Source organism: Cynara cardunculus (assembly GCF_001531365.2).
Source record: "Cynara cardunculus var. scolymus isolate 2C chromosome LG 8, CcrdV1, whole genome shotgun sequence".
Taxonomy (NCBI): domain Eukaryota; kingdom Viridiplantae; phylum Streptophyta; class Magnoliopsida; order Asterales; family Asteraceae; genus Cynara; species Cynara cardunculus.
Genome location: NC_037535.1, coordinates 9,742,176 through 9,758,101, shown reverse-complemented (window position 1 = coordinate 9,758,101; position 15,926 = coordinate 9,742,176). Strand labels below are relative to the sequence as shown.

The 15,926-nt window shown below is 32.1% G+C and overlaps 1 protein-coding gene across 1 annotated transcript; it reads right to left on the bottom strand.

Annotated features, from left to right (window-relative positions):
* Nucleotides 1-9,677: 9,677 nt before the first annotated feature.
* Nucleotides 9,678-11,157, bottom strand: LOC112516596 (peroxidase 45-like). The gene is made up of 4 exons (XM_025123731.1): nucleotides 10,926-11,157; nucleotides 10,615-10,806; nucleotides 10,361-10,526; nucleotides 9,678-10,257 (listed from the first exon to the last, which is right to left on the bottom strand). Exons 1-4 carry the CDS (start codon nucleotides 11,124-11,126, stop codon nucleotides 9,860-9,862), a joined length of 957 nt encoding a protein of 318 aa, XP_024979499.1. The 5' UTR covers nucleotides 11,127-11,157; the 3' UTR covers nucleotides 9,678-9,859.
* Nucleotides 11,158-15,926: the final 4,769 nt, after the last annotated feature.

Sequence of the window (15,926 nt, the reverse complement as noted above, 5' to 3'; positions counted from 1 at the left end):
TTTGATTACAGAGGACCAGTTTCCAGAACCTCTGTGATAGACAATAGAGGTTCTGTCACTCTTCACTTGTACGATTGAACATCTTCTGTTGTTGATCCTCTGTGGTCTTCTGTGGTGGAACCTCTTCTGTTAACACTTGCAGTATTTACTTTTTCCATACTTTTACATTAAATGAAATTAGAGCTAACATTGTGATTGCATCAATGAGATACAATGAGTTTGTGTTATCTTATCTATATGAGGCGATGAGTTGAAGTGATCGCATCGGTGTGATGCGACAAACTGGGTTATCGCATCAGTATGGTGCGAAGAGTTCTATTTATCACATCAGAGTGGTACGACAAGTGTGTTTATCGCATCAGTGTGGTATGACAAGTTTGGTTTATCACATATGTTTGATGTGACAAGTGTGTTTGTCGCATCAGTATGATGCGATAAGATATGTTATCGCATTTGCTTGATACGAGGAGATAGGGTTATCTCATCCTTGTAATGCGATGAGTTGATTGTTTCATCTGTATAATGCGACAAAAATGAGGTTTGATGCGATAAATGTTATTTACATGTTATCTTTTCAAAGATTGGTTTTCCAAAAGTGTTTTGGTGATTTTCACCCTATAATAGCAATTAAGGGATTTCTTACTAGATCATATGGTCTAACCCTCATTTTGTTTTCAAAAATGTGTATTACAGGTCGGGCACATTCGGAAGGTAAAGGGAAGGGAAAGATATAAATTGAAGTGTGCTAACTTTACATCTACTTTTGATGAATGTAAATTTTGTGGAACTTGAGCTATACATGAACTTGTGAAATTGTTATATTCAAGTCATGTAATTTATGAGAACAAGTTTGTAGCAACTTTTGCTAGTAATAAGGTGTATATTCGAGACTAGTGTGTGCTATTTGAATTTCATGTTATATGATATTTGTATGGTTTATGCAAATATGACATGGGGTGTTACAGCTAATATACCAAAACCTACAGCAACATCTTTCTACTTCATGTTCTTTGCGAGTAGGGTAGGCAATTTCTCTTCCAGTGCCCCTTTTAGTTGTTGTTGAACGAAAATGTTTTATAAGAAGTATTTTATTTGCGTTTTTCTTTGTTGGAACTTCCAACTTCAGTTTTACCCTTGGCAACCATCATCTTTTTCTTAACCGTCACACCTTTAAGTTTGATCATTAAAACCTATTTTGGTTTTGTAAATTCCACCTTGGAATTTATATTTCTCTTAGTAGTTTTAAGCATACTGGGAGTCTCTGTGGGAGTTTTATCCAAACCATTCATATCATAGTTCATAATGAACTAGTCATAAGATTTGGATAAAGAATTGAGAACCAAATCAGTTGCCAATTCTTTTCCTAGTAGGAAGCAAAGACATGCTAGTTGGCCAATATACCCTTTAGTTTCCAAAACATAGGTACGGACCAATGATCTCTCAGTCATCATACAGGCATGCAATACCCTGACTGTAACAAATCTCTCCTACCTTTCATTAACTAAAAAATGGATTTTAATGGGGATATCATATCCAAGGTAGTAATGTGTTCATGATCCCGCAATAACTCAAGAGTCATGGAAGCAAGCATCAAGCAACCTACATCTAGTGAGTCATTGACATACTTATCATAAGGAGCACTGACTTTAGTTGAAGCATTTATGACAAGAGCGGATGGAGAGGGTTCTCTAGAACATAGAGCTTATTTTAATGCCTAAGGATGGCTCTTAGGAAGTGAAACCATTCCATGAATTTTTCCCAGTTCAATTTTTCCTTATCAAGGATTAACCACAATGTAGATTGGGATAAGTTGTTGGTGTTTATGTTCGTGTTTGAAGTGGTAGCATACATCTACAACATTTATCTTCACCTTTAGTAACTTTAAAATATCAAATAAAATTAATTAACCTTTCAAAAATTATTTTAATTTGAGCTAAGATCCATATTTCACCTATTTCTATATATGACCAAACGCACATGTCTATGGAATAGGTTATTTAGGTATGCATCATCCAATTACGTTCAATGTAACTCTTAGGTTTTCCTAGTATCCTATCCAGTATATCATATATTTGAATTGGTATCTTTAATCCCACTAGAATGCCTTGGAAATACTCATAAATGACCAATGCAACTTTCTATGATTTTTTCAAGTAAATAAACCTTACTAAGTTATCATGATCCTACCGAAATGCTTGACATAGGGTTTACTAGGATTAGTCGTCCAAAACATGAATATTTAAGCAAGTGAGCAATGCAACTATTCACTTAAATCTCTTTTTTTGGCGCCTTGTTTGACACTACAATCATCTGGCATGATTGGCTAGGCATCGACCATACCGGAACCGTAAGCCTTGACAAGTACCATAATTGGGCGGCGTATAGTTTATAGTTATGAAATGTTTGAATTTTAGAGAACTTGAAAATGTTTGATATTATCTGAAATTAAAATCGTTATTAGAAAAGCTTTCCAAAATCGGTTTGATTTTGATACTCATATCAATTTTAAAATATCATATTCTATTACTAATTTATAATTTATTTTACATTTGAGCTTATTTTAAAACGCTTTGCAAACATTATAACAATAATTGTAAATGAATGAATAAATAAAAGTGAAAATGAAACAACCACAATGGTATAATATGTGGTATTTCATCTAATGTGATGTTGTAAGCTGACAAAACAACCATGGCCAGTCTAAGGACGTCTTCAAGATCTCAATAGTTTTCCCAACTTGGTGAACCCAGGGGATGTCTTGACTTCTTGAAATGTCTTCTTCAGATGGTTACAAATTTTAAAATAAGAAAACAACATTTCCTATTCTATTTTGCAATTTGTTCCTATCTAGAAAAAATTTAAAATTAAAATTACAACCCATCACAATTATATATTTTTATTTTCCAAATAAAATAAAACAACCAAACCAAACCATGGGTCTTTTCGAGAAAAACCATCTATTATTTATTATTTTAAACATAAAATAACAAATTGGCCAAAATAAACAGAAGGGCAAAAAATCAGATAAATTAACAACAAAATGGAATTAACCCTGACAATTTGATCGGACCACCGGTCATGGCCCAAAAATGACCTAAGACTCTCAGCCTAGATCTTTCGGCCCAAAGCTTTGACCCAAGACTTCTCGGCCCAAATAGGCCCTAAAACATTCCAGACCCAAAGTTCCTAGTTGGATGTGACCATGGACCATTTCCAGTCACTGTCCAGGTGGCACGGTAATCAAGTCAGACAACGTTCGGCCAGTACGGCCATAGTCTCAGCCGGCATAGAGCCGGTACCGACTGGTGATCACAACTCTAACACACGGTGTGGATGATGCTCACAACAGCAATGACACAAGGGTCGTGCTTAAGGTGGTACGCTGGCCACGACATACACGGCATAAATTCGTGGTCTACGCATGTGTAACAACCAAAAAAAAAGTGGAAAGGAATTGGTAGTCGATAAATTTTAAGGACTTGTAGTGTAAATGCAATCAAAGTGAAGGGTTTAGACCCTAAAATTGAATGTAATTTAATGACAGAAAACCCAATGGTCATGAAACCTACGACCATTAATCATGGCTTATCGTTTCATATTCCATGAAACCGCCGATGGGGCTTGGTACAAAATGGGAGTTTGTAGCTTTATGTGTAGTTTGGGGTCAAGAAGGAGAACTATTGTGAGAAAAGGCGACGGTGGATGCTGTAATGAGAGTTGACGGTGCTCTACATTGTAGCTAGTTTGGCACCAATCGGGAAGACGCTAGGCACTTCAAAGATCAGTTTGGGCTACGCCATGTATTGTGAGTTACACGTGATTTATTTTTTTTAAAACGGTTACATGCCTTATTTATAATTATCCACAAGCTTGATTGAAGTTTCTCGAGATTTTTGATATGCTATATATGCATGAAAAGTTCGATATTTTTATAATATGTATTCTGAGTATTTTTGTGTTAATGGGGATGTACTACGATATGATTTTGTAAAGACGAGCATGCTTTGTGAGCCTGTCTAAGCCATAAGTGTGAATATGCTATGTGAATTCGCCAGGTAATGCTGTGTGACGTAGACACACACTATATCTTTATTTTGTGAAAAGTATTATTATCATCAAGGCATGCTAAATTTGTAAAGCTTCGTGAAAATTGTATATTGTAAAAGTTGTTCTTCATGCATGAAAACCGTGGATTCATTGGGCCTAAGGCTCACCCAAAACTCTTTTAAAACTTTTTCACCCAGACGGTTATTTTGAGTAGAAAGAAAAGTGGGATAAAGAGAGATAAGGATTAGCTCCAAAGAATGATATATGCCGATCAAGGCACTGTTATATAGAGCAAAGTTATGTTCCTCAAATTTGTACTTTTAGATGATGATATAAATTGTAAGATTAGAAATTTTATTTCTGCTGCAATGTAAGTGTTTGATCTTGGGATACTCATTATGATATATTGAAGTATTCGAAATTTTGGGATGTTACAGCATGGTGCAGTAGCAACCAAGCCACAATGTGGCAAGGAGCCAAACCACAAAGTGGGAGGAATCAAGCCACGATCTGGGCTATTACCCAGTGATGGTATTGTGGTGTGACATCGCTTCATCCATGGAGCAACCACATACATGCTGTGGCATCTGATCGAGCCGCTATGGAACTACGTGAGGCAGTAGCTTAAGCTTCTGTACAGGAGACGTTCAACAGTAGTGCGAGAGATAGTCGACTCCAGGCTCCAAACCGTGGTATGGTGGCCAACAACGATGATATTATAACGATGTGACATCAATGGCGGTCAAGAGACAGTTCCCGTCACACAGGCAAAATCGTGGTCATGGTGTCGACGATAAAAAGGCTATTATGTTTTATTTTATTTAAACTGATTCCATTGATTTGATGTTAAAGTGGCTCTGATACCATTTTAGGGTTTTAAAACAATTTGTAACCATTTGAAACACATCGGAAAAAACAGTTGAGGTTACAATACATAAAGCTTTTCTTAGTCTTTAAAACCCAAGTCGGATTCAATAACAATTAAAACAAATATCCACACGCCATAGGTGTTTAGAATTTGTACTTTTTAGATCTAACGTGGATTTTGACGGAGCACTTAGAAACCAACGTAGATTTCCTCTATGATAGTCCACACAAGAACATGTTTGCTGACCTCCACCAGGTGCTAGCCTAAAACCCTACATCTATATATGTATTACATAAAAGAAAGGTTTCTTTTCTGTCTTCTTTATCTGGTAGTTAAATTTAAATGATTCAATCACTTGAAATTGATTTAGTCTATCACCTTATTTATATGGTATGAATTACTGATAAGCTATAATTCAAAAATAAGGATTTGTAATTATTCGTAATGTTTATATAATTATCTTAAACTTTAATATGATTTTATACATTTACAGATAATACCTTGTAATTTTTTTTAATCAAACTTTAACACATATTTTCATAATTATCCTCCAAGATTAGTTATTTCTACAATCAACTTGATTTAACTCGGATTTCTAGAAATGGAGACAAATGTATTCTTTGTGCTCGACCCTATAGGTTTACATACTCCTTAGCAATATTCTTGTGTGATGTGTCGTGGGCATACAATACCTTACAATTGTCATCACAACTACCACCCCTCACCTGCCCCCACTTACCCCATAAATCACCATGTCACTAATGTCGTCATCATACCTACCATCCACCCTCACCCTACTGACCATCATGCTATTATTTTCATCATCATAACCACCCCACACCCACCCACCCAACGTACCTCACATCTACCCCTTCCACGTGGGTGGCAGGGGCAAGAGAGGGTGGATTTTTTAGAGGGCATAGTGGGTTAGGGTTGGGGTGGGTTGGGGTTGATGGTATGGGGAGGTGGCGACTGTGTTGGGGCAGGTGTTAGGGGAGGGGATTGGGGCATAGGGGTTAGGTGAGGTGGCTACCACCCACCATTAGTACCACCAAGCCACAATGGTCGTCATCACAGCTGCTACCCCCACCCACCCATACTTCTAACAACCGATATCACCATACCACTAACGCGGTCGCCACAGCTTCCACCCCGACCCTCTCCCAAACAAATATGGAGATTTCAATTCTTTCAAGAGATTTCATTCCAATTCCTACCTATTAAACGCATAGTCAAATTTCAGTCTAATTCCTTTAAAGTAAAATTCTTTTAATTGATTCCAATTTCATGGAATTTCATTCTGCGAATCAAACCAAACATCCCCTAACAGATTAACCACTAAACCACCTAATTTAGATAAATATACACATATACCTTTCACACAATATTTAATAAATATTGCTATAATTTTAAATTAAGTAAATTATAATTTTAACCTTAATTTTTTTTGAATTTCATGGAAGATAAATGTCATTATTTATTCGTCAATCTGTTGACATAGACAATTAGAGACGATTAAAATTGGTCTCAATCCTCGATCAATACCAGGCGTGACCAAATTTGGCCATCTTTATAAGCAAGGGTATTATTAATTTTACTATAATTATGTATAATTAAAAATAAAATTATTATTCATTTAATTTAAGCGCTCGAGTAAAACAAATAATGACTATATATCTTTTAAAAACATGTTACAAATTTTGAGTTTTTATTTTATTTTAAATGATAATTGAATCAACAAGTGATTTGTATTTAACGATGGACAAGTAGCCGCCTATCTCCATTATTATAATATGACAAATTACAGACAGCTTTTGAGTCAACCTTCGATTTCAAATTTATATTTCAAAAACAATTATTTGAATACCATATATGTAATATATTGATCGACAATGTTGTCACACAATCATATTTGTTCCATCATTAATTCAATAACTTTATTTACATACATCGAAATATATTGTTAATTTGAATAATAATAATAATAATCTATACTATATTATAAAACATTTGATAAAAACTTTTAAAAACCGTTTTTATGCATTAAGTACTGTTTATTAACACATATTACTTAAAATTTTAAGATTACAAGTAAATTATACGTAGATACAACTTATTAAAGCTCTATTTTCAATTTGTACAACTAACTACAGATAAACATAATCAAATACAAGATTAACATATTATTTTAAATATAAAAAATTTAAACTATAATTAGGATAATCATTGAGTAGTAGCATAATCATTATCTTTATAAAAGTTATATTGTTAAGCCAAAAATAAATTTGCTTCGTTATTAACTCTACATTAAATTATAATAAAAAATTGAATTAAAGAAATTATACAAAAAAATAGAACTTTTAAATAGTTAATTCAGTATTAATATTGATATATTTTTTTCAATTTTTATGATATCTCCAAATATATTTTTATTCAAAAGTAAAACATTATCTTTATCAAAACCATATAAATCGTACTATATCAACAGAAACAAAAAATAAAACGAAACACTAAAATAAAGATGTATCTCAGTGTATTGCACAAATCCACTTCTAATAATAATAATAGACGTCAAAGCAGAAAAAAAATTATTTTAATAGAGAATAGCTTTCCAAACTTTCATTTAATTTTAATTATTTGATTTTTTAATTTGTACAAAATTGAAAATGAGTACAATAATTGATAATATGATATATAAGAAAAGGAAATTCAAAATTGTTGTCATAAAACTATGTTTATTCTTTACAAATGTTTAACATCTAAAATTTGGTATCTTAAAAATATTTGTTAAAAAAGAGTACAATAAGTCATATCCTCAAAAAAAAAACTACATATGTATAAAAAATATTCATTATTGTAATAAAGTCTTGCCATATAAGTTTAGTTATACCGTAATGGTAATTTGTCATTATAAAATTAAACTTCACGAATAACGTTACGTAACAATAAACGATATTAACTTTTATTGTCAAATAACAATATTTCGTAATATTTGTTGATCTGGTGTTAATTTAAATATGGTTGATTTTAATTATTATAAATATCTTGTAACATAAATTCATGACAAATTTATTTTAAACAACTATTTATTTAAAAAACATAAACCACATAACGTTATTTTATAAAAATAAAAATGTAAATGATTTATTTAATCATTGAAAAAGTAGCAGCCTATGCGAATTATTATGCAAGAACAAATACAACCACAAGTCCCACCAAATCTTGTCGGATAGCTGATGGATCAATTTAAAAGGTTGATAAAAAGGATCGGAGCATTAAAATGGTAAAATAGCTGTTTATGTTATTTTATTAATTTATTGTGTAAACAAATGAATACCAATATCAACATCAAACAGTCTAACGTAACTAAACTAAACCTATAACTTGTGAAATATCGTGAACGTTAAGTAAGATATACACACACATAGTTATATTAAGTGAACACATTATGAACGTCAAGTAACTACAAACCTAAAAACTAAAATTTGTGAACATATGAAATATTTAAAATTTGTATGATTCTAAGATACATTATTATAATGTGAATTTATAATGAATTTAAATCAAACTACAATAATTCTAAGACTGAACCACTTGTGCGCAAACTAAGGACAATTGGAGACTCAGAGACTCTGCATATATAATGCAGAGGCTTTGCGTCTGGAGTGATAGCTCTGTATCAAGTCACTAAGCTTTTTGACGCTTAAGACTTGATCTTTATCTGTTTGAGCATTGGCTCTGCATGAGAGATTTTTGCTCTGTATGAAAGAGAGCTCTGTCTCTTGGTGACCTTTGCATGTGAGCCCTTGATCCAGACTGCTTCTAAGACTAAGTCCTATTTGACTAATGTAATAGACTTCTTATTTACGCTTTACAAATAGAGTTCTAACAAATATATTTATGTCTTAATTGACAAAAATATTTATGCTATATACTATGATAATAAATAAATAATAGACTTACAAAAATCTAGATTTTTATAAGTTAATTAACCAAATTTGAAACATTGAAATGTGCCGACAATCTTCTACTCTTTCTTCTATCAAGTTAAAAGTAATAATCACTTTTTATAATGTTGTTTAAACCTCATAACTTAATTATTATTTTGACCTTAAGTTCATTTCATGTTTAATAACCACAAACTAGCTTAGTTAATACAAGGGTGGTGCCTGATTGATTTGAACTTGACTCTAAAGGTTAAAAGTACCAGGAGGTCTCAGATTCAAATCCAAGGAGGAATAAAAATCCTCTTGTGGCCACGGAGGTCAAATGCGGTGACTCCGGGCTATCTGCAAAGCATGTGGTCGTCTTGCAATTAGTCAACTCGCATAACGGGTTGGATATCAAGATTAATAAAAAAAAATTATTAAAAAAGTCATCTTTAATTAGCCAACTAACTTAATAGATATAATTGTATTTTTTTGAAAAACTGAAAAAGTTTCAATAAACTCCAAAAAGTTTTATTAATCCTTTTTTCCAATTTTGTCCTTTGTATTTTTTTTCAATTGATTTTTTTAACATGTCATTTTAAATAACTTGTACTATCTATCTAACTTATTAGCTGTGGTTTTATTTTATTTTATCAAACTTGACTATTTTATTAATTAATAACTAACTTTATCAAGTAAAAACAATTTTTGTACCAATAACTAGTCTATCAAGTAATTTCCCACAATTAATCTCACTAAACTTGGAACTTTTTTATATAATATATATATATATATATATATATATAACTTTGAAAATTAATTTATAACCAATAAATCACAAGAAAAGTCTAGCATTTATTATTTGAAAACAAGATGTGCATGCTTGTTCGTGGAAGGCTACATTACATACATGCATTTGCACAATTAATGAATGTAGCTACCTCCTTATTTAAAAACAAATTTACTACTAATCCCATTTAAATCAATAATAATAATAAAGATGGTAATCAATTTTCTAGTTAACTCTGCTGCAATCGCGTCTGATCTCACCCTGGTTACCGGTCAAAACCCCAACACGGCCAAGCTTGGTGATGGCGCTCACGAATGCCTGGTTGAAAGCATTGTTGTTAGAAGCAAACAGGTTGACCGTCGGCCTTGACCGGGTGTCCGTGAACAAGACTTGGTCAGACGTAAACAAACCCTTCCCTTGTTGGAGGTTCTTATAATACGCATTGTCAAAAGTCTGCGGTGTTGTGGGATCCATGTTAATCGCGATTCTAGGGTCTACATTCACCGGACACATCTGTCGTAGCTCAAGAGCGTATTTCCGATTCAAGTTCGGGTCTATTCCGGCCTTTGAATAGATACGCTTCGAGAATTGATTACAGTGTGAGAATCCAAGCGTATGTGCACCTACATACAATTTGAATAAAACGTGTAAGAAAATACATATTTTAACCAAAAACATGAAACGAGTTCAGTATATTTGGTTTAAAAGTTAAAGAGTAGTATTCACCTGACAAAGCAATCATATCGGTTTGAGAGAGACCATGAGAGGCGAACATGGTGTTAAGTTGGTTGAGGTTAAACTCTGCATGTGGGAGTTTGTGTTGGACACTTTTCCTTGTAGAGATTCTCCCATCTCTTCTTCCCAATTCCACCTTGTATGATGGACCACCTGTCTGTATATTTATATATAAACAATTAAGAATTAAAGAAAGGCTTTATTTCATGAAGAAAGAAAATATAAAAGTCACAACAAGTTTTTACCAAGGCAACAACATCTCTGGTGGCAAGAGCTAATATATCTGCACACGAGACTTTGTTCCGGCAATTAGGATTGCTGTCGACAGCGGCCTTGGCTTGAATGACGGTGTCGAATCCGTCTCCGGCAAGAGACAAGTCGTCGTGATGGTCTTTTTCAGCATTTGCATTCGTCAGAAAAACCGAAGCATCACACCCCTATACATACATATATACACACACAAATAAATATATAACACTGGTGATGTAAGTTACATGCATGGTAATAAGAAAGAGAGGTGAAAATGGATTATGAAGAAATGAACTAGGTGAGTTACCCGAACGAAACAGTCGTGGAAGAAGAGGCGGAGCGTCCCTGGGGCAGTGACGAAAGTCTGTTGGAATTTCTTGGCGACGGCTGATCGAACTATAGATTCGACATTAGGGCAAGTGGATTGGTAGAAATTTTGTCTAAGTTGAGCATAAGATGAAGCAACAAAGAAAGAGATGAACAAGAAACATAGCATTTGCTTCTTCATTTTGCTCTTCTTCTCTTTGTTATAATTAATATTGTGGTGGTGGTGATTGTGAACATATTTATATAAGTACCTACATGTATTATTTATTATTTATAATATTATCAAATGGAGTGTTATTTTAAGTGTATATGGAAAAAAGTATTTCATAAAAAAGGTGTTCACTAAATAAATAATATCTACATTCAAAGTGTAAAAAAAGCATTTTACTTTCTTGTGGTATTTATATGTAATTGCATTTATAAATGAAAATGGATATGGTTGTTAATAGAGTACTAGACTTAGGATGGATAACGACCGATCTATCATATGTATCTATACTATATTATAAAGTATTTAATAAAAAAATTATGTATAAAATACTGTTTATTGATATATATATATATATTACTTAAAATTTAATATTACAAGTAAATTATTCATAAGTTCTACTTATTAAAGCTTCATGTTTGAATTCGTATAACTAACTGTGGGTAGATATAATCAAATAGAAGATAAATATCTCATTTTAAAATATAAAAAATATAAAATGTAATAATTAATTATTATCTTTATAAAAAAATTATATTATTAAACCAGATATAAATTACTTCGTTATTTAACCTAAATTAAACTAGAATAAAAAAATTACACAAAAAATTTAATAGTTAATTTGATACTAATATCGATATACTTTCGTCAAATTTTTATGATATCTTCAAATTTATATTTTATTTAAAAATAAAAACATTGTCGCATTTTCCAAATCACATAAGACCATATTATAACATTGACTGAGATAAAGAATAAAACGAAATATTAAAATCAAGATGTATTTTGTTGCATTGCACGAGTACCCTTCTAGCATATCATTTGTATATTTAGTTATAGGTTGACCTTTCAAACCATTTGATTCGAAATGATAAAATTAACATCGTGTTACTCTTTTTCTGCTAATTTCATTTTTTTTCCAATCAAATTTCGATATGTGTAAAATATAATATGTAAATGTATGCGAGGGTGGTTATGTAATGTAAGAGATGCATGTATAAATAAATGGTAAGATGAAAGAAAAAAATATATGACATTTGACGTTTTATCGAATAAAAAAAATGATAAGAAGAGATTCTTTTTTCATTAAACTACATAACGGACCATTAAACAATCAAATCAGTTGGTTGTTTCGGCCAAACCACGATCATCCCTGATCGACCTCATAAAACATGCAACCCAAAATTGGTAAACGCTTGATAAACAAAAATAATTAATTTTCCGACAGACAAAGGTTATAAAATGTTTTATTTTAGAGGAAAATGAAGGGTTACATGGGTTAGGTACATATGGGCAGAAACTTGCGATTTTCTAGTTGTCACGCATCCACCTAATATAATATTCTCTCGGTAAAGGTTACCAACGGGTTAAAACTATGAGATTAAAAAAGGAGTCAATTCTGATTTTGGTCATTTTGAGGTTTATTGGAATATTTCAAGTGGGATTTCATCTTTAATAAGTTTAGAAGTTCTCTCTATAGTTTTCAATTTGCATTTAAAGTATCCTTAATTATTAAAAATCCGTTTACCTAAATACTTACTCGATAAGCATTTATCGAGTAAATTCAACACTATCACTTATTTACTGAGTAAGATTTAAGTCTATCAAAACGACATTGTATGCAACAATTTACCCAGTAAGTGCTAACCGTGGTAAAAGTCATCGCCCTCACTTACCGGGTAAGATTCTCAGTCCTTGCGTTCGCTCTTACCAGGTGAAATTCTTGGTTCTTCTCATATTCATCCGGTAAGGTAATATAACTCGGTAAGATTTACTCGGGTAAGCGTTTAGTAAACGGCCCCACTCTCTAGAAAATGTCACTTAAATTGAGCGGTACTTCTATCTTTTCATTATTATTATTTAATTAAAAAAAAAAACAATGTAGTAATATTTTATTTAATTATGTATTTTATATTTTATTTTCTAAGGAACTAATATATATATAAGAAAGATCATGAGAAGCTAAATGCGAGAAGACAAGAAGTATCATTATAATATATAATTACACTTTTTTGGATGTATTTAATTATATATGATTAAACGTCTATGTGTTTCAATTCAAATGTGTTAATCATATATGATTAAGATTTTGTATCATGTGTCATTCATATATGATATTAAAATTTCTCGCCTTCTTGCAAAATGTTTAGTTTCTCGTTTAAACCTGCCCCTATATATATATATATATATATATATAGGTCCATTCAAGAAAAAACTGAATAGTTTGTGGTAACCGTGAGATCCAATCTCACCCACAAATCAATAGATAAATTAGAAAATTTATAATTTTGGTAATTTTGAATTAAAAATTTAATGCAAGGATGTTTTAGGTATTTTCTCTCCTTTCTCCTCTCTTCTCTCTCCGTCCTCCGGCAACCATCCTCCGACCACCATCCCCCGGCCACCGTCCTCCGGTAATACCACTGTGGTACCAAAAAATATTGACTCTGTTAAACAAAAGATACATTGTGATACCCAATCATATATAAGATGCATTGTGATACCACTGTGTTACATCTCCGATCGACCACATCAACGACCTCAATGTGATACTCAAGCACATATATGATGCATTGTGATACCATTGTGGTATCACCGGAGGACGGTGGCCGGAGAGAGAAGAAAGGAAAGATGAGAGTTTTAAAATACCAAAAATATATTTGCATTAAAATTTTAATTCAAAATTAACAAAATTATGAATTTCCTAATTTATCTATTGATTTGTGGTTGAGATTGAATCTCACGGTTACCACAAACTAATTAGTTCTCATTTGATTAGGCTCATATATATATATATATATATATATATATATATAGGGGTCTATTCAAGGGAGAACTGAGTTGTTTGTGGTAACTGTGAGAACCAATATTAACCACAAATCAATAGATAAATTAGGAAATTTATAAATTTAGTAATTTTAAATTAAAATCTTAATGCAAGGATATTTTTGGTATTTTAAAACTCTCATCTCTTCTCTCTCCGGCCACCGTTCTCCGGCCTCTGGCCACCGTCCTCTGGCCACCGTCCTCTGGTGATACCACTATGATACCACTGTGATACCTAAAAATATTGACTATGTTAAACAAAAGATACATTGTGATACCTAATCATATATAAGATGCATAGTGATACCACTGTGTTACATCTTCGATCGACCACACAAACGACATCAATGTGATACCCAAGCACATATATGATGCATTGTGATACCGTTGTAGTGTCACCGGAGGACGGTGGCCGGAGAGAGAAGAGAGGAGGGAGGAAAGTTTTAAAATACCAAAAATATCCTTGCATTAATATTTTAATTCAAAATTGCCAAAATTATAAATTTCATAATTTATCTATTGATTTGTGGTTAATATTGGTTCTCACAATTACCACAAACCAATTAGTTCTCATTTGATTAGGCCCCTATATATAATATATATATATATATATATAATATATAATATATATATATATATATATATCGGGAACATTCAAAGGATAACCGATTAGTTTGTGATAACTGTGAGATCCAATCTCAACCACAAATCAATGGATAAATTAGGAAACTAATATTTTTTGGTAAATTGACTTAAAATTATAACTAAAGGGCATTTTAGCTATTTTAAATTTTTTGTCTCTTATCTCTCTCTATCTCTCCTACCTCCGGCCTTCGACAAACACCATATGCTACCCAAAATACACCAAGATGCATAATGTGATACCCAAAATACATACAATGTGATACCCAAAGCACGCAAAGTAAACTTTGAGACCATTGTGATACCAACTATGGTACCATTGTGGTAGGGATAGGGGAAGGGAGATAAGTAGTGAAGGGGCCACAGGGACAAAGATAGGGCTAGCTATCGGAAATGCTCATAGGTGGGTGTTTAGTGGTCGATCATTGGAGACGACGTCTTGGTCAGACAAGATGACTGGAGGAGGTCACCGGAGTGATGGTGGGGGCCCGAGAAGGCCACCAGATTTGGTCCCTGTGTGTATATATATACATACACATATATTAAAATAATTAAACTAATTAAATTAAATTAGAATATTAAACTAATTAAAGTAAATTGAATAATCAACACAATTTACTAATTTACCATTTGTTGTATTTTAGTAAATAACATTAATTATCTAAAACGATTGGCTCATATTAGACCTCACAATTAACATAAATTATCTAGTTCTCATTTGATTAGGCCCATATATATACATATATATACATGAGCGATCAAATGCAAACCACTCATATTTGTACAAAACCACCCTTATTTGTGCAATTTCATTGTTTAATGTTATAAAAAATTTCATGAAATTGTTTCATATAATCATTTTTTGATGAATTTGTTCATATATGGTTATGAAATTGTTTCATATAATACTTATGAGATTTTAATGAAATTGTTTCATGTATTTTACTAAAATTAATATAATGAATATGACAATATCCATGATTAACACTCTTTACAATAAAAATGATTAATCAACCTCTTATAATTACAAAATAATGAACAAAATTAATAATTATGATTGGTTGAATGATGTGCGGTTTATACAAATAACGTGTTTTGCAAAGTAAACTTCTTCTCTCTTGTTGATCATCTCTCTCAGTGATTTGATGATAATCCCTTTTTTCTTTCACGTTGTATTTATGTTTCTGTATTTTCAGTTCCAGCGATCATCACTGAGTATGTTCAGTGATCGCTGAAGAACTTGCATTGTAAATCTATCAGAGACAACAATACTTCAAGAAGACAACACTCACACCAAAGAACCTT

What these genes read in the sequence shown, in the direction of transcription:
- LOC112516596 (XM_025123731.1), bottom strand. Translation starts at nt 11,126, where the DNA reads ATGAAGAAGCAAATGCTATGTTTCTTGTTCATCTCTTTCTTTGTTGCT. An exon ending in TCCACGACTGTTTCGTTCGG is followed by an intron (nt 10,807 to 10,925) that starts GTAACTCACCTA and finishes ATGTATGTATAG; the next exon opens with GGGTGTGATGCTTCGGTTTT. An exon ending in CCAGAGATGTTGTTGCCTTG is followed by an intron (nt 10,527 to 10,614) that starts GTAAAAACTTGT and finishes ATAAATATACAG; the next exon opens with ACAGGTGGTCCATCATACAA.